Source organism: Manis pentadactyla, chromosome 1 (genome assembly GCF_030020395.1).
Source record: "Manis pentadactyla isolate mManPen7 chromosome 1, mManPen7.hap1, whole genome shotgun sequence".
Classification (NCBI taxonomy): Eukaryota; Metazoa; Chordata; class Mammalia; order Pholidota; family Manidae; genus Manis; species Manis pentadactyla.
The window spans coordinates 234,487,113-234,512,035 of record NC_080019.1 but is presented as its reverse complement, the minus strand read 5'-3'; the positions used below and the strand labels follow the sequence as shown (position 1 = coordinate 234,512,035).

At 43.9% G+C, this 24,923-nt stretch overlaps 1 protein-coding gene across 3 annotated transcripts in view; it reads right to left on the bottom strand.

The window, feature by feature from the left end:
* Positions 1–24,923, bottom strand: part of DCAF1 (DDB1 and CUL4 associated factor 1) — a 56,736-nt gene that overhangs the window by 17,182 nt on the left and 14,631 nt on the right. For 2 of the 3 annotated variants that reach the window (XM_057487046.1, XM_036878459.2), the window contains 15 exons: positions 24,755–24,828; positions 22,740–22,853; positions 17,915–18,052; positions 16,435–16,947; positions 16,012–16,113; positions 13,272–13,430; positions 11,897–12,076; positions 11,205–11,414; positions 10,356–10,525; positions 7,399–7,523; positions 5,257–6,517; positions 4,516–4,714; positions 3,539–3,621; positions 2,911–2,995; positions 198–431 (listed from right to left, as the gene is read on the bottom strand). In XM_057487046.1, the coding sequence (XP_057343029.1) occupies positions 198–431; positions 2,911–2,995; positions 3,539–3,621; positions 4,516–4,714; positions 5,257–6,517; positions 7,399–7,523; positions 10,356–10,525; positions 11,205–11,414; positions 11,897–12,076; positions 13,272–13,430; positions 16,012–16,113; positions 16,435–16,947; positions 17,915–18,052; positions 22,740–22,853; positions 24,755–24,828 (3,647 nt within the window). The remainder of the gene's footprint in view (positions 1–197; positions 432–2,910; positions 2,996–3,538; positions 3,622–4,515; positions 4,715–5,256; positions 6,518–7,398; positions 7,524–10,355; positions 10,526–11,204; positions 11,415–11,896; positions 12,077–13,271; positions 13,431–16,011; positions 16,114–16,434; positions 16,948–17,914; positions 18,053–22,739; positions 22,854–24,754; positions 24,829–24,923) is intronic. The other variant, XR_008992147.1, reaches the window with a different exon arrangement.

The following is a 24,923-nucleotide window of genomic DNA, read 5'->3' as shown; positions in this document are numbered from 1 at the left end:
AAGCAGGAAAGAATCCAGCCCCTCCTCCCAGTACGAAAAGAACATGCTAGTCCAAGTGCTGGTGATTACCAACATCGCTGCAAGTCCACTGGAGACTCACTAACACCAGGTTATTACCTGTGTGGATACTATGACCAAGTACTGGTAGAAAGCAAACCAGATACCAAATGGAACCCAAGACAGGGTTTCAAGGATACGATCTCAGTATTAATGATGACCTCTAGTCCATTCGGATGGAAAACGCCACTGATGTTCATGTTGAACTTGTCGAACTTGTGGATGGCCTGTGCAGAGCGGACATCCCAGAGGACGCCATCATTTAAGACAAGATCATCTGTAGGATTAAAGGTGGCACAGTTCCTCTTGTAGTTGTTGGCAAGATCTGGGTTAAACAGAGTCAACAGCTTGTTGCCAGTCTGAATATCATAAATCTTTAGAGAAGAAGGGGTGGGAAGAGAAAAATCAGACCAATCCATCCATTAACAAATTCAAAGAGAAGCTGTGTAAAATCTCTCTCCCATGCTTTCCAAATCCCACCAAAATCACAAAAGCCTACTGTGTAAAATAACGAGAAAGTAGGAAGAACACAGCCATCCAAACAAAGCTTCAGTGCCTGGGTTCCCTTTCGAGGGTTAGAAATCCTTTTCCCATAGTAAGGAAATGAGCAGTGAGACTACGATAAGGGTGAGAAAACCTGCTCATCCCCTCCCCTTTCAAGAAACAGGAAGTGTCTCTAAGACTACAACGGGGAGAGCCTCCACACAGAGAGCCAATGGTCACCCACAGAATACTCTCACAGGTTACCTTTTGGAAAAAGTGAAATACCCTCTTCCCCTTAAAATCTCCCAATGTACACATACAGCCCTACGCCACCAAACATTCCAAACTCTATGACGTGCAACCCAGGTGGAGACCAGATCTTTCCCATCAGCCTTACAGACAGGCTGTAATATTTCCAGTCTTTTAAAAAATCCTCCTTTAATATATGAACAAATCAGGAAACACCACAAGGAAACAAACAAATCCAGATCATGGGACAAGACAACCAGCCTGGTCTCTTCAAAAGTCAATGTCATGAAAACTGGAGAAATGGTTCTTGGCTTAAAACATTACTGAGACATAACAACCAAATGCAATGTGTGAGTCCTGGCTGGATCCTGGTTCAAAACAAAACAAAACAAAACAAAAATATTTGAAACCAAACACATCAGAAACAAACAGGAAAACTGAGTATGGGGTGGGGATTAGATGATGTTTGGGCACTACAATAAATTTTTGTATATTTGATAAAACTGTGATTATCTAATAAAATGTCCTTACTGCTACAATATACATGCTCTAAGACTTAGGGGTGAAATGTCATGATGTTTGCAACTTAATTTCAAATGATTCAGAAAAACACACATTTACACACAAAGAAAATATGGCAAACTATAACTAGGTGATAGGTATATGTACTAGTCTTCCAACTCTGCCACATACTTAAACATTTTCAAATGGAAAGCTTGAGAGAAAGCCTTCCTTCACTGCGCACAGCCACCACCCAAGCTCCCACCCCACTTCTCTGCCTTGTTTCTTATTTTTAGCACACTTCTAAAGACTTGTTTATACTCTGTGTCTCCACTTCTGATCAGCTTAAACCCTGGTGCACGCAGCGAGCCCCTGGCGGGTAATGGCGGCCTCCACGGCGTTAACTCAGAAGTTGCCCTGCGATCCACATCCCATGTGGCTCAGCAGTTTCTGACCGGGTCGATGAAATCTCTTCAGAAGCAGCTGCCCTCACCTTCCAGAACTCATCTCTCTCCCGGGATCCCTTCTGCCTTACTGGCTACTCTCCTGGTCTCCTTCTCAAGCTCCTCCTCACTTGGCAAAATGTAAATGTTGGCACATGCCAGGACTTTGTCCCCATATTCTCTCCTCTAGTGCCCTTGATCTCATCCAGGTTTACGGCTCTAACCACTGCTGACGTGTGGACAATCCCTGTATCTCTATCTCCCACCCCAGACCTCTATCCTGAACTCCCAGTTTGTATGTCCAACTGCCCACTCCCTACTTGAACGTCTAATAGAGTAACAAGCTTCACGTGTCCAAACCCGCAGGGTCCAGCCACGGCCTTCCCACGGCCTCCCCACCAGGCCCGCGGGGGCCCAGGCCTCTGCAGCTCTCACACACGGGCTGCCGCACAGCCTGCTAGCCGGGAAGCCTGCTCTTCCTTCTCACAGAAACCAGACTCACACTTCAGGAACTTCACAGCCACTTGTGTGTCCTCTGCTCAGCCTCCAGTGCCTTCACCTCACTCAGTGGAAAGGCCAAAGGTCCTGCCACCACGCTGCAGGATGCTACACGAGGTGGCCCCACTGACCTCGGCTCTTACCCTTCCCCCACCAGCTCCCAAGGGAGGGCTTTTCCCTTGCCATTTCTTCTGTCTCAGAACACTTTTCCCTCATCTGTCTGCAGCACACCCACACTTCCTTCAAGACGTTGCCTAAGCACTAACCAGTAACACTATCCTAGACAAAACCCAAGTCCCCCACACCACCCCCAGGCACATCCCACCCCTTCCCCACCTCCTCCTCCTTGGGGGCACTTACTACCTGACATTTCACCTCTGACTTCTTTACAGTCTCCCCAATGTGGCTCCATACGGCAGGGACTTTACTTCACCTAAAACTGCAAGTATTTGAAAATATCTGCTGTGCTAATGACTCTTCCTCAAATTGCCAGATTAAGTTCATGTTCAGTCCTTTTACGTTTTCCCACGTATCTTAGAACTACTTTACTACACTTCTGGATTCCATCTGGGAAGAGTATCACCGAGCCATTTCTCACTGCCCACAGGATTTCAATCCTCACATTCAGTCCACAAATGGGCACCACCAGCTCAAATGCAACGACATCTGAAGTACTTACATGGGCGATGTCTCCTTTGGTGCCTATGACCCGGTCCTGAGAGTGCTTACTGAATTCGACATAGTGATCTTCCGTGAAGGAATGCCTACAGACACACAACAGGAGGGCTGAGCGGTGGACCTGCAGGGCACGCTTGCCCAACCCGCAGAAACAAGGGATTCTTCTGAGCCTCTGGCCCAACCACACTCAGAGATGCTCCGCTTCCAAAGAGGAAAAACTGTACACTTGACGACTACCAAGACAATTCCCTCCATCAGCTTGTCCAAGTGAATCTGAAATACTTCCCGGAATTAGTTAAAGGAAGGGCTAACGGGGCACGCATGCCTTGAAGTGCACCCAGCCAAAAGTGCAACTGTCACATGTGAACATGAGGAAACACAGGTGTGCTCTTTTGAATCAGTGAAGGTTTGCCATGTGACAGGAATGTATATACCTGGTAAGAATATCCAGGAATTTAGAAAGATAAAAATTTTACTAAACCTAAGCCACAGATGAGAAAGAGAGAAGTAAGCAATGACTCACAGCATTCCTCTTTTCCCAAAAGGCTTTAAGCCTAAGAATCAGATGAAGGGGATATAAATTAGGCAAATTGTAAAACAGAGACTAGGTTATAAAAGTAGCTACATACTTCATATCAAACACTGATTTCATTCCCCACAGTGCGGACAGAGGCTGGCTCCAAGTAGCAGATGTCAGCAGCAAGGACCCGTCCTAGAAGGAGGCCAAAGGCGGGTCATCATGTATTTATGTAAATGCTATCTCCCACTAGCATTTTAAAATACAAGCTTAAAAAATATTTGTGGATTGTAAGGACAACAGAGAAACTCCAAGGAACCAAGAAAGGGTCAGAAGCTACTAGGGTTTAAGTACATGCACCTGCGGTGCCCTAAAAAGTAACTAAATTCAGTAATAAATCCTCCTGAACAGAAAATACAATAGTTCCAGGAAGAGGGGGAAAACTTGGGAAGATGTCGAAGATGACTCCTTCTTTCTTGATACAGGACATAGTCTTCAGTTTCCCTCATCTAAACTAGCAGTCAACTGAAAACATGTCAGACTTTCTAGCTAAAGACACTTATAGGTCTTCAAAGAGAAAGCCCAAAAAAGGGTGATCGTCTTTTACTCTAATATCAGGAAAACTACACTTGTCATCTTAACAGTCCTGACTTTTAGAAAGTTGGTGTCAGTTCCATCTCAATTTCTGACTAAGGTAAATTAAAAAAATGTGTGTGTGTGAGATATACATATATCACACACATACACACACACACATATAGATAGATGTGCGTGTGTATGTATAAAATATAGAGACAGAGATGGTATAGATGTATATACATACACCTCCAGGTCTTAAAACAAGGGCTGGCAGACTTACTTAAAGGGCCAGATAGTAAATACCTTGGGCTTTACGGGCCACGTTATCTGTGTTGCAACCGCTCAGCTCTGCACTGCAGCCCAGGAGCAGCCACGGATAACATGTTAAGCACGTGAGGCTGGCTTTGCTGCCGTGAAACATGCAAATACAGGCACCCAGCCAACCACAGGCCCACAGCTCCCCAGCCATGGCAGAAGGCAGGCCGATACCACCTGGGAAGGGACCCTCACCCTGGAAGGTTCAAGGTGTGTGACGGCCGAGTTGTGACAGTTATAGCTGGCCTCCTCCTGCCCGCTGAACACGTTATAGAGCTTCAGCTGGCCGGTGCAGGTGCCGAGCATCAGGAACCGCTCCCGTGCCGAGAACGCGCAGCAAGTGAAGCCACTCTCATCCTCGTTGGCTTCCCGGAACACTGAAATAGGACGGAACCTGGGCGAACAAAAAAAGAATCAGAGACGACGTGCAAGGACTCCAAAGAGACGCTCTGCCAGAGGGTGAGAGAACTGAGCATTTATGTTTCAATTGGGTTCTTTTAAAATATCAGTCACCTTGGGTGGTTCATTTGCATTTGAAATGAGAAAAAGGACCTCCACTTACAAATTTTAACAACAAAAATTCCCATGTTTAACACCTGTGATCCTCAAGAATCAAAATAGGAAACAACTTGGACCAGCAGGATACCAAGTTTGGGAGCCTAGGTGGGGACGGCGTGGTGCATGGGCTCTGACAAGAACATGGTATCTTACTGCCAACAAGCATAAGGAGCACCCGAGGTTTCCAGAAGGCTGGCTAAGGGAAGGAGTCACATTGCTCATGCTCAGGTATTGGTACAAAGTGACCGTCACTGGTATTGTCAGCCAGCAAACACCCCCACATTCTGGTGCAATCACTGTGTCGATATTGCCCACATGCTCTGATTTAAATAGAAGAGTCAAGCCAATTTCCCGGGAGTGAGGTGGTAAGGAGATTACCTGCTAAAGATAAGGTGCCTATCAAAGCACCCGCCATCCACCCCTCCATACTTTGGAAACGACGCCCTGCGGTTTAGCCTTGAGGTAAAGTTTATTGGCGCTTGCCGCCTCTGTTTTGGCTCAGGACACTGGTGAGGAGTAAAGAGAGAGAAAGGCGGGCAAGTGGCAACTGGGTTCTTGCAGCGAGCATGCTGCTCTCTAAGATACTCCGTGATGATACTGTCCAGCGTAGGTGGGGAAGGAAGGTGTCTGTCCAGCTGCTTTTTTATGGCCGGGCTTTGGCTGTAGGCGCCGTGGTCCGACTTCTGCCGCAATACTCTGATTTTCCTGCCATTGCAGGGGGACGGCCTCTCTCTGATAAAACTGATCCTCCCTATCAAGGGGGAGTTGCCTGCATAGGACGGGCCCGGCAGAGCTAGTGAGCCCTGGGGGGGCCGTGGCTGTGGATGGGCCACGGGGGCAGAAGGTGCAGGGGCACCCACAGCAGCATGGCCACCCAGCCGAGTGGCGATGCCATTGGCAAGGCGCGGGGTTCGGGGAAGAGACACAGGAGCAGCAGCGGTGGCTGGGGTGAAGGCTGAAGAATGCGAGGCAGCAGTCATGGGCAGGTCAGCCTCTTTCGTCAGCACAGTTGCTGTCTCCCCAAGCCCTTTAGAAATGAGATGGTTTCGTATCAACAGAAGCAGCTCCTTCTCAGGGAAGGAGATCCTCGACTGGGCAACAACATCTGCTTTCTGCAGCCGAGCCAGTGACACGTCAGTGCCAATGAGCAGCGGCTTCCCGGACACCCGTTCAATGAGCTCGGCCGCGTACTTGCAGAACTTGACGTGCTCGCTGCGCTTGTCCTGCAGCACAGGCTCCTTCATGAGCTGCTGGATCTGGCAGCTGCTGAAAAGGGGCAGCTTGCTAATGATCTGCCGGACAGTGCTACTGCGAGACAGGCCCACCAGGGCCTTGCAGGCCAGAGCCCGGATCTGGTCGGCATCTGTGATGGGCATCTTGATGGACAGTAAGGACAGGAGCACCTTGATGCCATTGTTGGACTGGACAACGTTCCACATCTTGGCCAAGGTGTGCTCGCTGCTTTTGGGAGTCTGAGGCAGCTTTCTCCGAGGCGTTCCAGAGATGAATTTGCCAATGCTGGAGATTCGATTATCCGGGCCACACACACAATTGATGATAATCTGAAGTGCGGACTTCTGGATTTCAGCATCATGGATAAAGAACTCACCCTCAGCCACTCCCAAAATAATGCTGATACCTATTGGGGGAAGACCCAAAAAAACCTTTGAGAGTATTCCTCATAAAATGAAAGGCCATCTTCCACAGTTGGGAAGTTCCAGAGTCAAAATTTAGAGTTCTGTACATTTTGTTGCACTTAAAGAAAATTACCTCATTTTTAAAAAGTACAAGGCGTTGCTTGTATACAATATAATCAGCTCTACTACAATGTATCTTTGTGACCAGTACCTTGTATGCAGCTGTTAAATAAGGGAATGATACCATTTTTGCATGGGATGTGCAATTTTTCCCAGGTAAGAGGAGCTAAACTAGTGGGGAAGGGAAAAGCCCTCAGCCCAGCCGCCACAGTGACAGCAGGAACCCTTTCTGCTGTACATGAAGTTAAGAACCAGTGGCTATACCTCAGGCTTTCTCCCCAGAGTGGTGCGCCCCAGGCCCCGCAGCCAGTCCTGACTCACCGCAGGAGCCTTGCTCATAGTAAAGTGTAGTTTGCTTCCGTTTTGTGTATGACAACCTCTCTCCATTCTGAGCTGTTTGCCAATCAGTGATTTTGTTAGGGCTAAGGTTATAGAGTTGCTTCAGTTTTTTACTGTCTGCCCCAACCCATTTTTTCCCATCAACTTTATTTTTAGCACAGGACTGCTGAGTACAAGGTTTTCAGGAATGCACGTGCGTCATTACGGCAGAAACACCTGCACCATTCAGAAAGCCTGAGTTGACCAATGCTGACTCCCTTCCATGACCTGTATGTATGACCTAGCAGGGACAGACAGGTACCCTCCTCCACTGCCTTCTGTTCTAATACTGCAGCATTAGATCAGGTAACTAACGAAAAGCAGAATATCAAAGAAAAACACATCCAGATGAAGTGGTAACAAGAATGGGCAGCGTGTGACCTACCTACAGTGGAGACGGTGGAGCCGGCCTCATCTAGCACGTCCACTGATTCTGCCAACTGGAGCTGGATTCTGGGCACCACGGTGAGAATGGCCAGGACATCCAGGGCGAAGCGCACGGTGTCATTCCTGGGATGGAAGAACAGTGAGCCAAGGGAGACCCGGCATACAGCACAAGCCAGAACATGGTTAGAAAGAGAAAGCGGGAGACGGGCTGGATCACAACTATTACCTGTGCAGCTCCGTCCCAGCCATAGTGTTGAGAGCATTTGTCACCATGACACTAATTTGAAAACACATGGGGATGGACTTTTCACCTATCAAATCCCTAAGATTAAAAACAAAGGATGATTGGGGGATGGCGAGCGGGGAGGGAGGGAGAAGGGGACTGTGGGGTATCATGATTGGTGCACATGGTGTGTGTGGGGTCACGGGAGAGACAGTGTAGCTCAGAGAAGACAAGTAGGGACTCTGTGGCATCTTACTACACTGATGGACAGTGATTGCAATGGGGTATGGGGAGGACTCGATAATAAGGGTGAATGCAATAACCACATTGTTTTTCTTAGGAAACCTTCCTAAAAGTGTATATCAATGATATCTTAATAAAAAAAACAACAACAAAGGATGACTCCCAGTGTTGGTAAAGATGTACAGAGACAAATGCTCTCAAACTTTTGGTGGCAGCAGAAATTGACACTCTTTTTGGAAAATAATTCGGAAATACGGAACAAGATTCTTAAAATATTTATAGTCTTTGACCCAGGAATTTCACCTCCAAGAATCTGTCCTAAGGAAATTATCAAAAGTACAAACAAGAATTTATGTATTAAGATGTCCATTTTCACATCATTTAAAATAGCAAGAGCTAATTAGAAAACCTACAGAGAACAGCAATACATGCGAAAATTATGATACACTCATATGAAGAACAACTCTGAAGCTCTTGACAATTATTTTCAAAGAACTCTAAAGGACAAAGGAAACGGCCCCAAATAGAAACAAACTGTAAGACAAAATTTTACATCTGATAGTATCAACTACTGGCAAGACAAGAGAGAAAGGAAACGCTCATATACTGCTGTTGGGGAAACAAATGTATGATCGTTTTCTGAGCCATTTGGAAATCCAACCAATAAAGATGAAACGCAGACGGCCTACAACCTAGGTTGTACAATCTCAAGGGAGACTCCAAAGGAGGTACGTGGTACCATTCACTTGATAGCAGAAAACATACACACACACTAAATAGCCACAGCAGGAGAATAAACGGTAGTAGAGAAATACAAGAGTCTGAGCAAACATCAACGCTTCGTACAAATCTCAAAAAAGCTGCAAAAGATACATACAGGATAATACTTATATAACCTAAAACCATACAGAAGAGTACTTTATTATTGCTTATAATAACTATATTGTACACATCTGTACAACATAAAAACAGGACAGGAGCGCACACGCTCCAGCTCCAGAATACTGGTCACTCCGGGGAGGCAGAGGAGGAGAGGGGCTGCCAGGGCGGCACATACAGCAACACGCCAGCCGTGGGCACAAAGCGGTGGCTCTATTATCCTCTGTGCCCTCCTGTGTTTTTTATTAAATACTGTAATGTCAATTATGTGTATTTACATATATTTTTTATCACTGGCTAAGAATAATTCTCTTTTCTATGCTTCTGTACATTCTAAGCAGAAGTGTTTAATTTTTAAGAACAAACTTTTAAAGAACATACTCCAAACATATTTATATTTTCTTAGTAGTCCAAATATGGGGGAAAAAACATATTCATAACTTTCCTAGTTACCTTTTGAGCTTTCATCCTCTTTTAAGCAAAGTTGTCTCAACAGTGGTTCTCAAAGTTTGGGGAGGGGACCCACGGGGTGTCTCTTGAGACCCTTTCAGAAGGTCGGGAGATATAACAGTCACCTCCACGACAACACTAAGATGTCACTTTCCCTGCTCACTCTCACTCTCTCGAGAGTACGGTGGAGCTTTCTAGAGGCTGTCATGTGTGATGTCACAGAAGATCAAATACAGAAGCAGGTAAGGGATATTAAGCCAGACATTTAAAAACTTGCTGAAATCTGATTTTAGAATTTTTCATTAAAAAAATGCTATATGCAATGAGTTTATTTTTAAATAAATTCATAAGTGAGTATTTTTACACTTTTTTCAGCTTTAGTATCTAATACATTAAATATTGGTAGATTGCATATGAAAACAAAAGCCCTCTGAGGTTTTCAATGTGTAAGAGGGTAAAGGGGACCTGAGACCAGAAAGCGTGAAAATGGCTATGCTGGCAGTATCCCCTAGACTTACCACCCTGGGGTGCAGCCAACAAGCCCATGACCCTAAATAAGCCCCTTGTCTTTATGGCAGTGGCCAGAGAAAGATCAAGAACCACTGTCTGTAAACTTGCTACTACCTTCTCTCAGACCCCATCTTTCAAAAACAGAGTTTCCATTCATTTTATATCATCCTCAAAAGAACCCACCCAACCTCCTGACCTGCCAGCTGTCCTTTCCCTAAGCCTTGTCCTGCTCTGCTTTTAACTGAACTGTGAAAATCATAACAAGAGCAAAAAATACAGGTTTATGTGAAGGTAAACTTTAGGTATGGTTGTCACGTCATAGAGATTTATAATCTAAGCCCCCAAATATACTAGGCTTCAGTCTACAGACAGGACTTCAACCCCGCCTCTGCAAGTACAGCAATGAGAACTGTTAACTGCTGGGAGCACAGGCCCGAATCCCTCCCTACTGTGTGGCACTTACAGTCACCAGGACCACAAATCTAAATAAGCACTCTATAAAGTAAAAATTATCATGCTTCATCTAGTTCTCAATAAAAGCCCAAAATTTCAGTTCACTTCAACAAATGTTTGTTAAGCGTATGTGCAAACCAACAGCCGCTTTAGCAAAAGCAGAAATCAAACCATCTGAAACCTCTCTCTTGTCCCACCTTGCGTAATAGGTCTTCCAATTGCAGGCGATGGAAATGAGCTGCAGCAGCAGCTGGACACAGGAGAGTTTAAGGAAGACTTCAGCTGGTTCCCAGTACAGCTGAGCCGGCCCGTATTCTATCAGGAACTCCATCATCTCCACAATCTGTTCATGAGTATATGAACACGCCTACAAGGAGAGAGAGCTTACCGAAGAGCTCTGCCCTGTGCCCACTACCCTCCCCAACACGGCTCGATGGCCAATACTTTTGAATAATAAGGCTTCAAATTCCACAATTCTTGAGTCAAGAGCCCACATATGAAACAATGACTACATAATAATCTATGAAATAACAGTTTTTTATTTATAAATAGACTCATGATACATTTTGCCCAAAAGGGAACAAAACATTCAATTTGTTGGTGCATTACTTCACAGCCTAAGAAAAAAAGCACCATGTAAAATAACTGGTCTGTTCAATGTGGTTTTTAGTACTAAACATATCACTGAACAAACATATCTTCATTCCAAAACATATCAAATTCAAAATGAGAGAGAAGTGCAGTTCTAGGCATACCCTTCAGAGAAGTTCCCCACAGAAGGAGCTAAGATATCCAGTACTTTTCATAAAAGAAAGCCCTTTTACACACACTTCACCCTGTGGTTCCAGCATCCCAGGGAAGCAGCAACTTCCAGCTGGGAGCAAAGTCAGTCCTTGACACATCCACTTTCAAGTGTTCAGGCTCCACATAGGGCAAGGGTCACCCAGGAACCCACAGACAGACCCCAGTGACCTGAATGGGGGCTTACGGCCCTAAGTACCACAGAGAGTGCTAGCAGTGCTCCCTGTGAGACAAGGGCCTCTCACCTTGTAGGGCGGCTGGGGATGGACAAGAATGCCCCCCTCGGTCCTCTGAAGTGACTGCTTCACTTGCTCTAATTTAATGGCCAGGTGGGCCTCAAAGTACTTGCGCAGGGCCATGCAGGTGTGCTTGCCCGTCTGGCGGCTGGCAAATATCTCATCATCACTCAGAAGCGCACCCTGATCTTCCAGGTTTAGAATCTCCAAAGTACTGATCTGTTAAGAAAGAAGCAAAAGAGTGGGGCAAGGGTGGGGGTTGCAGAGGGAGCAAACAGGAAAAGTAAGGAGAGGAAAACTTCAATAAACCTCTGTGCTCAGCAAGGACGGCAAACATCGACGCACACCTGTGTATACTCCACGCTAAGCACAGCCACAGGGAAGCAAGACATCACACCAAGTGAGCCATTACGTGGCTTCCAATCCCAATCCCGCTCAGAGATGTATAGGCTTTTAAAAAACTCGAGCTCATCCACAGCACCTCCCATGTGCGACTACTACACTCCAGGCCAGTGTGCAATGGCACACAGGCCTCCAACCGCTTCTGAGACAAGGCGACTGTGAATGAGGGATGGAGAGGACTTCACCCACAAAGAATGACAGCAGAACCCCTACAGGCAAAAGCTGCCTCTCCTCAGCTGCTGCTAAGGGGCAAACAGGATGCCTGCTCCTCAAAGACAGAAGACACTGAAGGGTCTCACCAAGTTCACCAGACGCCGAAGACCATCATAGCGGTCAAAGAGCTCCAACACGGCCCGGAAGGAGAAGCAGATTGAGAAAAACATGGTAGCATGGCAGCATCCTGAGGCATGAGAACATTCCATTAACCAAAGGGTATAGTTCACCACATCAGACAGAACATTGTGAGGATGCATGCAAACCTGCAAAATATAAAAACATAATTTTAAAAATTTAGGGGCAAAGGAACATTAAAAAGGGATGAGAAATCCAGCAGCATAGATAGATATCTCTGCACATACGATGATGATCTTTCCTGGTCAAGTCATTCTGAGTTTAAAGCTCATGTTACAAATGAAACGTAACAATCTATTCCAAACCCGAAAACAACTGAAATTTAGATAAGCATTTAAATTTGATCTATACTTACTGAGTACCTAATTTTACGAATATTTGCCTCCTTTAATGCTCACAATGCTCTGTTACGTGGGTATTAGGGTTCCCACTTGAAAAATGAGGAAGAGGCTCGGGGGTAAGGGCCGTCCCCAGGGTAGCGGAGTGACTGAGCCTCACTCACTGACTCGCTCTGTGCCTCGGACAGCAGAGTCTAGCACGCTCCCCAGGTGTGCTTAGGACTCCCGGACCTCAGCCACAGCTGCGTATGTACATGCACAGATTAGGACACCACATTCAAAGACTACGTATCCTTGCACGATGTGGCTCTCAAGAGGGAAAGAACATCAAAACATCATCTTATTAATAAGTATGCACAGATGAATAAAGGCAAAGCCCAAGAAGCACTCACCAACTTGACTCTCCCAGGAAAACCACACCACACAGAAGAGCAGAACCACCTTCCCGGCCTCAAAGTGACAAGAGCCTCCCTGGGGGATCTAAGGACCCACTTACTTCTCAGATATGGAGCCCACTTACTGTCTTTATATCGCTATGTATGAAAGTCTTCACTAGAAAAATAAAAGAACTGATGCGGCAGCTCTGAATCCCTGAGAATAGCAGGAGCGATTTTACTGTCCCCTCCACACACTATCTGCTCACCAACGCAGAGCATCATCATCTGTTGTTTTTACAACAGATTGAGTCAAAAATGCAAAATATAACTCCACCCAGGGACACACAGGCATGCAACAGAAACGGCAAAAAAACTATATAAAGTCCCCAGACTCCAATCCATCTTGCTTTTCTTCATAGAGTCAGAAAAAAGAACCTTTTCTAAACAGCTTTACATTTTTAGAATGCCTGGTAAAGATCACCACCTTGCTTCTTTCATTGACATGTACTCCGACTAGTCATTTTCTTCCTATCCAGAGGTGGTTCTGGGAATGTGCCAGAGTGGCCGGCCACCCAGTCCCCCCACACACACCTGAATGCACGACTTACTCTTTCCATAGCGTCCTGGTTGTAGGACAGGTAGTACAAGCACATGGACACACCAGTAGCAGCCATAGATGGACGAGGAATTTCCAGTAATTTCTGTACTCCACCGTGTGCGACAAACTCTGTGGCAAACTTGTTATGGAGCAGGAGAGATGCTAGGTGCTAAACAAAGAGGACATGTGTTACTGTGGAACAATCTAGAACAATCAAAAAATATTAGATTAAGCTGCTAAACACAAAGAATCCTCTGAAGTAGACAACCAGCATGGCTTAAGGGAAACAACCTACCTCTAGATTCCATAACATTCCCTGCCAACACCAAAAGTTCTCATAAAGGTGAAAAACAAGAAATAAAAAAGTGCACTAAGTACTGATGTAATCAATCCAAAAACCATTTTATTATTACACTGCTTCCCTAAGGGATTTTTCTTAGAATTCCCACTTTAATCCCCTTACCATCAGCAGCTCTGTGTTCTAGCTGGGCTCAGTCACTGATCATCATCTAGTAAAATCCACAAATCTACCTTCTTTTAAGCTGATCCTCAATACATTCCCAAAGAACAATTTTCAAACTATCAAAAGTAGCACATTTTTAGAACTAATCAGGATGCACTTTAAGTAGACCTTTAAAAGTTTATCTTTGAAATTTTGTTAGCTTCCTGTCCCATCGCCCCACCCTCTCAAGGCAGAGCCAATCTCCCGGGCGGGCATCTCGTAGGGACACGGAGCGCAGGCCACTTGAGGACAGCCCAGCCCAGCCCAGCGGTGGCAGGAACTCGGGGGGCTGGAGCCCCGCTCCTGCTTCTCACACCAAGGGGGCTGGTCACGAGGCCCAAGGTACAGACAGCGCCCTTGCAGTTATGAGATTCGATCCTGTAGGAATCTCACCAAGGTCAACAGCCAACACAGCCGGTACTTTCCCTCTTTGGAAGTTCTCTCCAGAACCAGACTTAGGCTCATCCTTACATATAATCCAAACCATGAGAGTGAACGCTGCTCACTCTTGTCTGTCACCCAAGCCTCCACCACACTCCCACCCACCCTTCCCACAGGGGGAGCTACACCTCCAACACTCAGACCACTGCAAGTAGTTCTTCTCCTCACGTGACTACCTCAGAGTGGCAGTTCTACTGCCAGGATAAGCAGGCCAGGAAAGAGAACAGCAGACACAACCTTTCGTCAGCACCTTAATTCTATCTGGCCCAACACAGCTTACAACCTGGTTCACCCACTCATGTGGGCAAAGACTCTATACTTTCCTTATACTGTATCTCCATGTAAGTCCTGGTTCTTTAATTTGCTATTTTAACCCATGTTGTTTCTACTAACTTCAAAACCTGTTTCTTCTCCTACACAACTGAATCTTCCTTTTGAACAAAACAGTACACATATCTTACTACACTCTTATTTCCCTATAAGAATCTTTTGTGATTTTTCCCGTTCATCATTATTTTATTTCCTTTAATCTCTTGTGTAACTCTGCATGGACAACAACTGAATAATGAAGCCCATTATAATTCCTCAAATAACTCCTAGTAAGTAACAAATGCCCAGATTCCTTCTTCCACTGTATCCTGTTCAGAACCAGATGCACTGAGGCAGTACCTTTGGGCCACTGGGGACAACTCTGACCTCCAGCTTCAACCCAATGTTCAAAGTATAATCATAGTTTATACACACACACATACACACACAATGTATCCCGTACATGGGGATACACACTACTCCAATAATTGTCTGACCTCTAAATTTAAAATTTACACACTCAGTGAGTCACACCCTCCAATATATCTGACGTCCTTCAATTTTAACATTTCTGTGGTCTGAGAGGTAATTTTCCTCATTTCTCCTTCATTTCAATATACTTTGGAATTGTGCTATCCCGTGCAGCAGCCATTGGCCACATGTGGCTAAGGAAATTCAAAAGAGAGAGAGCACTGTCTCTTCTTCAGAGGCTCTTAACAGAAATTACTGTTTCTCAAGGACAGCAGACCACTCCTTCCTCCATGGCCCACACTTCCAAAACCTCTACAATATCTAAAAGAAGTCATGGGTTTACAGGATTCTCTCTCTTAACCAAACCATAAAGAGCAGAGACTCAAATTAGGTATGTGTCCAGTACTGTCAGCATCACAGAATGGTACTCTGTTCATTAGTCACCCACTGGGGTAGCCACCTACGACAGCCGCTATGTTACTCACTCAGCCTCTCTCCACTCAGACGACCTTAATTATCACGGGCAAGTATGGACCTGGTGGACCAAACTTACCTGCCCTCCCATACCTAGTCCCTCTGCAACCTGGGAAATCATTTACCTTTACTGAATTAGGGTTTGCCTCTATTTCTTGACTCGTTTTCTGGCTTCTATTTTGTTCAGCCTAGATAATCTAACATCAAACGATATACACATAGTTAAGAACTGGGAGAGAGTACTGTTGGCTGATAGGGAATTCTGAAAAGGCATTATGCTATAGGGTACTGCACACGGTTCCACTCCTGCTCAGTGACAGGAACCGAGGTGCTCCCTGGCCTGGACCTACCCTCTACCTGACTATTCAACCCTCCAGGACCAATTCCTGAATTTCTGTGGAGGTATCTCTTCTAAGTAAGAAATGTTCATCTGTGACCACTTGGACACATCTGTCAACAGAAATGCCCTACGCAGTAAAACCCAGAACACAGAGGCGCATCCACGTCAATAAAGTGGTCAGGGTCCGTGGTCTGGTATTTTTAAGAACTTCACCTTGAGTGCCTCAAACGTCAGCAGGACATCATTAGTCTGTTTCAGGTCGATGTAGAACATCATCAGCTCCCGTGACCCAAGCTGCATGAAGATGGGAAGTAACTGAAACGAAGACCAAAAACAAGCCTCAACGTCTGGCTTTATTTTCACCTAAGTCCAGTTCTTTGCGAGGATAGAAGATTAGAGAAATGAGGCATCTCTCCCCCACCTCCTTTGTCCTGTATCAACACAAACACACGAACACACTCTGATGGAACAGACCAGCATCATCAGCGACCTGCACAGGACCTGACCAGTTTGGGGCAAAGACTTTGCTATATTAGAGTAGAAACACATGAAATGTATAAAATGCTACCATAAAATATTCCCAAAATAAACACACTAGTCCCAAAGTGTGAACAGTGCTCTTCCCAATAGGCTTACCTCCTGATATTCTCCTAGGGGAGTCAAATACTGGAGAATTAGTCGCTGCTCAATAGCAGAAGTCATAGGATAAAGGGTGTAATTTGTGCCGATCACCCAGGGGGACATCTCGGACCAGCTGCTATTAGACAGCTCCACAAGCGTGCGCTCCGCGTCAGACGACGAGAAACCCAGCTTCTGCTTGGCTTTCCTGAAGCTCTCTCTGTCGCTGTGCTTCACTGCCTTGTTTTTCCTCAGTCCTCCCTCCTCGGCTTTGATGGCCGAGTTCGCTCTGCTACTGGTCTTGTGGCCTGAATCAAGATGGAAGGAGAGCTCCACGTCGTGTGAGGCTTCCTCCTGCTCCCCGTCCACTACACCTACAGCCACGTCGCCATAGTCCATATCCACAGCTTCTTCATCCAGAGGCAGAAGGGGCCCCGAGGAGAGCTTCCGTGGGCTGGGACGCTTGCTTTCTTGCCGCGAAGCCACTTCCTGAAGCTGTAGCTCCCTCAGTCTTCGAAGCACTATTGCCACCTATCAACAGATATGGCAATAACCTTAATTGTAATGATTCTCATTGATTCTTATTTCCACTCAAGGAGAACTAGATACTCATGCAGTTATCCCAGCATGCCTGGTAACAGTGCAGACTTGATAAATATGTTGACTTGACTTCCACAGCTTGATGAAATGAGCGATGGCTGAAACTCTCACTCCCCGTACAATTTACCGGAGAACGCAAACCAGGAGATGCGCACATAAAATGCATCACTCACAGCTCAGCTGTCTAGATCAAGCTTGCTGGGCCAGCACACCAGCTGGAAGAGGCAGACACCAGAGATAGGCGTAGCTCTTTAAAAAGTGTCTTGGAAAATCAAACAAAGATTTCTCAAACTTGTATCTGTTTTAAGTTGTACTCTGTTAGAGACCATCATCAACATTACAGAGTTATACAATCTATTTTTCAAGTTCACCACTTACCTTTTACTTTTTCTCTTCATTACTTATTTTTGGAGACAATCCTAAAATGTAGTATTACACTTAGTTTTAAAGACAGAAAGGCTATGTCTGCAATTTACTTTGAGCTGCACTGAAAAATAAAAAAGGTGAATGAAGAGAAGAAAGGTATGTGGGTGGACAGGTATGTCATAAGTATATTGAAACGTTCACAATCAATTTAAGTGGCATATGTACAGTAGTTCACTGTAAAATTCTATTTTTCTGTATGTTTGAAAATCATCACAATCTGAATGTTGGGAAGAAAAAGTGAATGTTACTATTCTTTATCTGTACGAACTATCATGATCCTCGACATGATGAAAAACAGCTGTTTTCAAGTTTAAAAAAGAGTAAAATCAAAACTCATGAAAAGTAATCTTGAATTATTGCTCCACTCCAATACAAGGTAATGAATTAAGATCTGCCTATTCGAGTTCAGGTAGAAAGAACCTGTGACTACTCTCCTGTCTTACGCAAAAAAGGACCAATCTTTAGTCATTACCAGTTGTGAATTTTCATCCCTGTAGTTGGCAGCAATGTCTTGATTTTCCATAGCACCTCCTAACAGCCCAGTAGAGTATGTCCTCAATGGTTGATCAGCCTCTCGGGCCCATTTGAAAAGATTCTCAACGATTCCTTCCTATAGTAAAGGTAATGAAATAGTACAGTTCAGAAAAAAACACGTTCACATAATTACCAATATTAACAAAGATTTCAAGTCTTTTGAAAAAAATTTTTAATTAAGTATTCAATGTTGCTCATAAGTTTAAAAAATGCAGGTAAGTTAAGTGACCCTATAGTAGATGGTTTAGTTAAATAAAAGATCTGTGCATCTGTGAAACACAAATACCTACACAAGCCAAACTCAGCAATCACATAACACAGGCCAACTTCAGATGCAAAGACCCAGAGGTTCCATAACTAAATGGCAACCACTAAAAACTGTATGTCCCCCTCTGAAGTTCATAATACACAAGTAACATTATTAATGTCCTGTGAAGCCCTCAGTCAAAGTATTTAACTCCACATATCCCAAACTTATTTTTAACTAGGTTTTATTATAAAATGTAATACATTTAATATGAAATGTAATAAACTTAAGCAGAAACCTCTCATGTTCCCTTCCTGTACCATGTGCCTCCCCAAAGGGGACCTACATTACTAAATTTTAACAATTTTCTTGTTAAACTTTTGTTGAATGTTACATGCTCTGAACTGTATAAATTACATGGTACTATATGTATTTTTCTGCATTTTTCACACCTACTAACCATGCATGCTTCTACTTCCAGGAAATACTCATGTCTTTTACCAGTGTTTTATGATAAACAAAACAACTTAATTTTTATGTAATCTACACTAAAAACTAAAGCTTCCACACACAAAAAAGAAAACCTATTAGAGCTAATAAATGAATTCCTCACAGCTGCAGGATACAAAATCAATATACAAAGATCAGTTGAATTTCTATACAGTAGTAATAAAAATCCCTAAAAGGAAAAATATGCAATCATTTAAAAGGCTCTTTCTTTCTAGTATCTTTCAGGCAACTCTTTAATTCTCCTCTTTAACTTTATCTTTAATTTTCCTCTTTATTGTAATTGTTGACTCTTACTCATGGAGTATTATTTCCTGGTGTATTCTGGAGTTTTTCTGTGAACTCACTTTTTAGGGGAAGCCTTTCCTGTGGGAGCCCTTGTGGCCCAGATGGTAGGAGCTCTCCCAGAGTCGTCTCACATCTGCCTGCGCCAGACCCTCAACGAGTAAGTATCCCTGGTCCTGGAAAAATCTTTTGTTGTTCATTTCTTGACTTTGGGATTCCTAATCATCTGGTAGAAATTTCCAACACACCCCCAAATAAGGCCTGGGCCCAGAGTTTCTCAGACATTTATCCACATTATGTGGCCCCTCAGGTGGAGTCAGAGACTAAGGAACTGTCAGCTCCCCAAGGCCACAGGCAGGTATTTCCCTCTTCCACTGTTTCAGTGACGGTCCTCTGGGAGTCCCAGTTTCACGCAGGGGTCAGGGTCCTGGTTCCAACTCCTCACCCACAGCTGCCCTCTGCCCTCAATCACCACTTCGGTTTTGCAGCCCCTCCTCACTTCTGGCGCCTCCAGCTCCCCCTAAGAGTTTACTATGGTTGACCCGGCATTTGTACGTGGGCGCGACGGGGGAGCATACGAGTTATCCTGGTCACTCATTTTGATGGCTCTGGGTCTCCTCCCCTCCTCCCTGAAATCATTTCTTTTCTCTCTGCTTCTGAAAGACCATATATTCGTGGTTTTCTTCCTACCTCCTGAGATGCTATGAGGATTAAGTGACATGATGTAAATCAAATGCTAGCACAGGACTGGTATGCAATAAATGGTAGCCATCCACCTAACTGACCTCACAGACACATTCTTCATAAAACACTTACTAACACTGCAGGGGAATCTTAATGTTCCAGAGCAACATAAAACCTGAAAAATACTGACTTAAAAATTACACTTTTGAAGACTTCATTCTATCCAATTTTATCCCTCCTGCCTATATTAGCTTAAGACAGCTTCACCGAGAAAAAAGTTAGAAGCAGTACTCTTAAAGAGTAAGTCTCTATAGGTCTGGATCTGACGGGATTAAGAGCACACACTGAAAAACTTAACAGTAGGAAAAACCGAGTACATAAATAAAATTGCTCAGTTCCATGACACACGTAATAACAAAGAAACACAGCCAAAATATTTTAAATAATAACAAAACGTACAGCTATTTCACTGTCTCTGAAAGAACAAGTGAGCAAATTCTGTAAACAGTGGCTAGAATTAATATAATCAACTGAGTGACTTAAAACCAGCTCTAAAATAAAACAGAAATGAAACTGAAACAATCAGAATGCACTGCACAAAGGATCAACAATTTTCAAGAACGTCTTTCATACACTGTACAATGTATGGACGGAAGCTGCAATGTAAAAAAATGTAAAACATGTTACTATGGTTTGCAAACTTTGAGAAACATGTTCTAAAGCAGTAAGTCTTAACCACAAGTTTGTGAAACACCAATAGCCAATTTGTCCAGAAATGATTTCTAACTCATTAATTGAAATGCTATATAATTAAATGTTTTTCAAATAAGTTAAATCTGATTCACACCAAAAAACTTGCATAGGATACTTCTGAAGGGTAAAGATCATCATGTTATCCAATGGTAGGTCTCACAATGTCAAAGAGGTTTGTAACCTGTGCTCTAAGATACTGGATTCAAGGCCATGTTATTTCCAATCAAATACACACTATCTTTGAGTATTTCACTTCTCCCAACTTAATGGAAATAGTTATTAAGAAACAAAACTGTTCTTGAAAGAAGTTTTATTATTCAAAACATCTCTTAGTATTTCTGACATCCAAAGGGTATCCACTTAATTCTAAATATACAATGAAACTTAACTAAGAACCAGAGTTGACTTTCCTACAGGGACAACCAGGGAGCTTTTACAAAGCACAGTAAAATCATCTGTAATCATCTATAAACCTTGCATATTCAGATACACTGCTATAAATGCTCCATTTGTCATCATGATTGTCAAAATAATTAATATTAAAATACTTTTTAAAAAACACAGATTTTTTAGTCTCCCAGGAGCAGCTAATTGAAGATTTTTAAATCTAGTCTGTATATACTACTACTGTAAATTACAAAATTACAATGTTATTCTCTAAAATAGTTTGGTAGAACTCTGCAATCACATTCTCTTAAAAGTTAAATGAAAAGCTATTTCCAAATATCTCATATGGTTATACATTTAACTATACTAAGATTTCCAGATTGTTTTAGAAGATTAAATTTTTCTTATCTTTAAAAACAAAGAAAGCTATGTAGCATACCCAATTTGTACTGTAAAGTCTGCATGCTAAGAGACAAAATTATCTATATTACTTCTACAAAGAACAATTAATTTTTGACAACTGAAGTATATACACAGTCACTATCAGACTGTCACTTTCTAGGCTTCATAACACAGATCTTTATTTGCAATTACAGGTGATCCTTGCAAGTGGGTTTGAACTATGCGGGTCCACTTATATGCAAATTTTTTTCAGAGAAAAAACTAGAAAATTTTAGGGAGATTTGCAACAACTTGAAAAAAACATTTTTTCTCTAGCCTCCTGTATTTTAAGAACACCGTATATAATACCTACAAAATATGTGTTAATCTACTGTTTATGTTATCAGTAAAGCTTCCAGTCAACAACCAGAACAAGGGCCAGAGACGTATTTTGGTTAGTCAAAAGTTATACATGGATGTTTGACTGTATGGGGGATTGGCCCCCCCAACTCCCCACATTGTTCAAGGGTCACCTCTATCAGTTTATTTGTGTCTGCCCTCCCAAATACATACATGAATGGAAGTTTCTATCTTGCTGACAAAATATTCCCAGCACCCAGCACACAACACAGCACAGACAGGTCTTCAAATACTGGGTAAATATTAAATTTCACCAAGAATAGGATAGGCCTCCTCAGAGTAGAAAGTCCTCCATCACTGGGGAAGATCAGCCATCAGAAAAGAGTTTGGGTAAGATCATAAATCCATTCTAAAGACTTTTTTTTTTAATTGAAACATCACTGATAAACAATCTTACATTGGTTTCAAATGTACAGCACAATGGTTTAACATTTACCCATATTATTAAATCCTCACCCCCACTAGTGCAGTTACTGTCAACATAGGAAGATGTTATAGAATCATTGGCTGTATTCTCCATGTTGTACTACCATCCCTGTGACCAATTTATATTATGACTGAGAATTTTTGTGCCCCTTTATCCCCCTTCCTCCTCCCCACTCAGCAACATCAACTCCTCCTCCATGGTAACCACCAGTCACTTCTCAGAGTTTATGAGTCTACCGCTATTTTGTTCATTCAATTTTGCTTTGTTTTTAGATGCCACATGTAAGTGAAATCACATGGTATTTGTCTTTCTCTGCCAGGGTTATTTCACCGAGTGGACCTCTAGGTTCATCCATGTTGTTGCAAAGGGGAGGATGTCTTTCTTTTTTGTGGCTGAATAATATTCCATTCATCTATTAATGGACACTTAGGTTGCTTCCATATAGATATATGATCTCAAGATTTCAAGAAATACTACAGCACCTACACAGCATGCACTCATTAAAATAGCTATTTTTACATTTTTCTTTTGTTTGTCTTGATTTCTTAAATTTCTGTAACATATATTACTATTGTAGTAAGAAAAAAACTGTAATAATTATTTTAACAAGGATAAATCAAACAAATCACCTTTCAATTAAAAAATAAGATGACTTCTCTTTTTAGAAAGTACCTTTTCCTGAAAGACAACAGCAGTTTCCAGCCCTGGCATGATATCTAGGAGGAGTCTGCAGGCTGCAGTGTTTAGAGGGGGCTCTCGGCTTGTCATCACATATGCATTCACCAGCTGTAAAGAAAACAAGGCATACTTTTCATCTGAAATTCAACCCTGTCAAATTAACAAAGTGTAGTAAATCCTTAATATAGTCCCATTGCTGCTTAAAGAGTATTAAAGAAGATTATACCTAACAATTACTAATTAAATCTTTATTATAGTTATCCACCGCAAAGCAACTCAGCAACCACAGGAATTAAAGCTCAAAGGGTATCACAAAGATCACCCCCACCACCACATACACTTTTTCAGAAGGATAAAACAGTACATATACAAATATATATACACACACAGACATTGCATTTGTATATAAAATACATAAGTGTGTATTAATAAAGCCTCCTTTTGGTACTCATCAGGTACTTACTGAATCTCTGTTAGTAAAGACCCCTGCGTTCTGGGCTGGATCTACAACAGCGTGTACAGGCCAAGCCCCCCCAGAGCTCACGAGCCAACAGAGAGAGCTGGGAAAGAAGTATGAGCACAGGATGCTGCTGAAGCCTGCAGGCGACCTCGCAACCCCCGCAGAGGAGTCAGAGGCGTTGAAGAGGAGGGGAGCCCAAGCCAGAAGGTAAGGGACCAGCTGGAGCGGCAAGGGAGAGTGAGGAGGCAGGAGCCTACGAGCAAGAACCAGAAACAGAGAACAAGGGCCAGAGACACCGGCGTTTCACACCCAACCACGGAGGTAAAATACCTTGAGGGCAGTGGGAAACCACAGTGGATTTTTAAGCAAGAGGGCAACCGTGATCACTTGTTGCCCCTGAGAAAGATTTCTGGGCTACAAAGTGGAGAACGGGTTGGAGGAGGACAAGCAGAGACCCAGGCAAGGGGCTGCTGCAGTAACCAAGAGGTGGCAGCGACCAAACTGAGGTCGGGATACAGAGGCAGAAAGAAGGGCAGGGGTTTGTGAAGGTTTAGGCGGAGGGAACAGGAAGACCTGGAAGCTCACTGAACAAGGGAGCTCAGAGAAATCAAGGATAACATCTAGCTGGCTAGACAGGGCCATTACTGAGCTAGAGAGCAAGAGAAACAGACAGCGGAACAAACTGTGGATGCGGGGAATTCAAGGTGCCTGTGGGGAATATGCAGGTGGGAATGTCTAGAAGGCAACTGGAAGTGATCTGGAGCTGAAAAGCGGTGCTGGCGATCGAGAAACGGGTGTGGGAGCTAATACAATTCAGAGAGCAGTAAGAGCTACACTGACGCCTCAAGGGCCAGGTGCTGTGCTAGGCACTTCTTATGCTCAATTTCATTCAAGCAGCACAACGCTTTGAGGTGAGCTATCACCCACTTGACACACTCAGAAAATAAGAGGCTTACGGTGCCTAAAGACCACACTGTCAGTGAGCGGTAGAGCTGCGTTTAAACCCAAAACATGGACCCCAAAGCCCACGCTCTCAAGCAACAGGCCATTCCACCTCCATAAAACAAACCGAACAGCTACAACCTCTTGACAATCACCATGTTCAGGAGCTGTGAGCGCTGTATGCATTTATGTTCTCCCCCTCAGATGCTCCTCAAGAGCTGCGTTAGAGAAGGCACCTTTCTCTCCCACCAGGTGCCCAACGCACACACTACAGTGGCAGTGCAGGATCAAGCTGCATACGTTGCTCGCAGTTTTCTATTCAGGGACCCAAGAGAACCCCAACATTCCTGAACTCAGAATCATCTCGCCCAAGCAGGAGCAAGACTCCTGGGAGCCCTCACCAATGTTCGGCTGAACAAAGTGCACACCAGACAAACCCCGCGGCCAGGAACTGAGTGACCATGTTCACGTCCCTGAACCAAAGGTGAAGAAAACCCACTCTATGCCCAACTCTGTCCAGGCCTCACAACAAAGCAAAGCATTTAGAGAAACAATAAAGGCGCATTGGTGCTGACACATCTCTGGAGAGAAGGAGAAGCGAACCTACTGCGTTCATGAAATCATCATTCTTGAAGAGAATTCTCAGCAAGTGGCCCAGCATACACTCTGGATCAGCTCGACCTACCAAAAGAGGGGGGACAAAGGTATGAGTAAGTCATCCCAGGCAGGCGACACAGGCCTCTAGAGAGGCACCTGGCTGCTTCTAAGTGCCATTA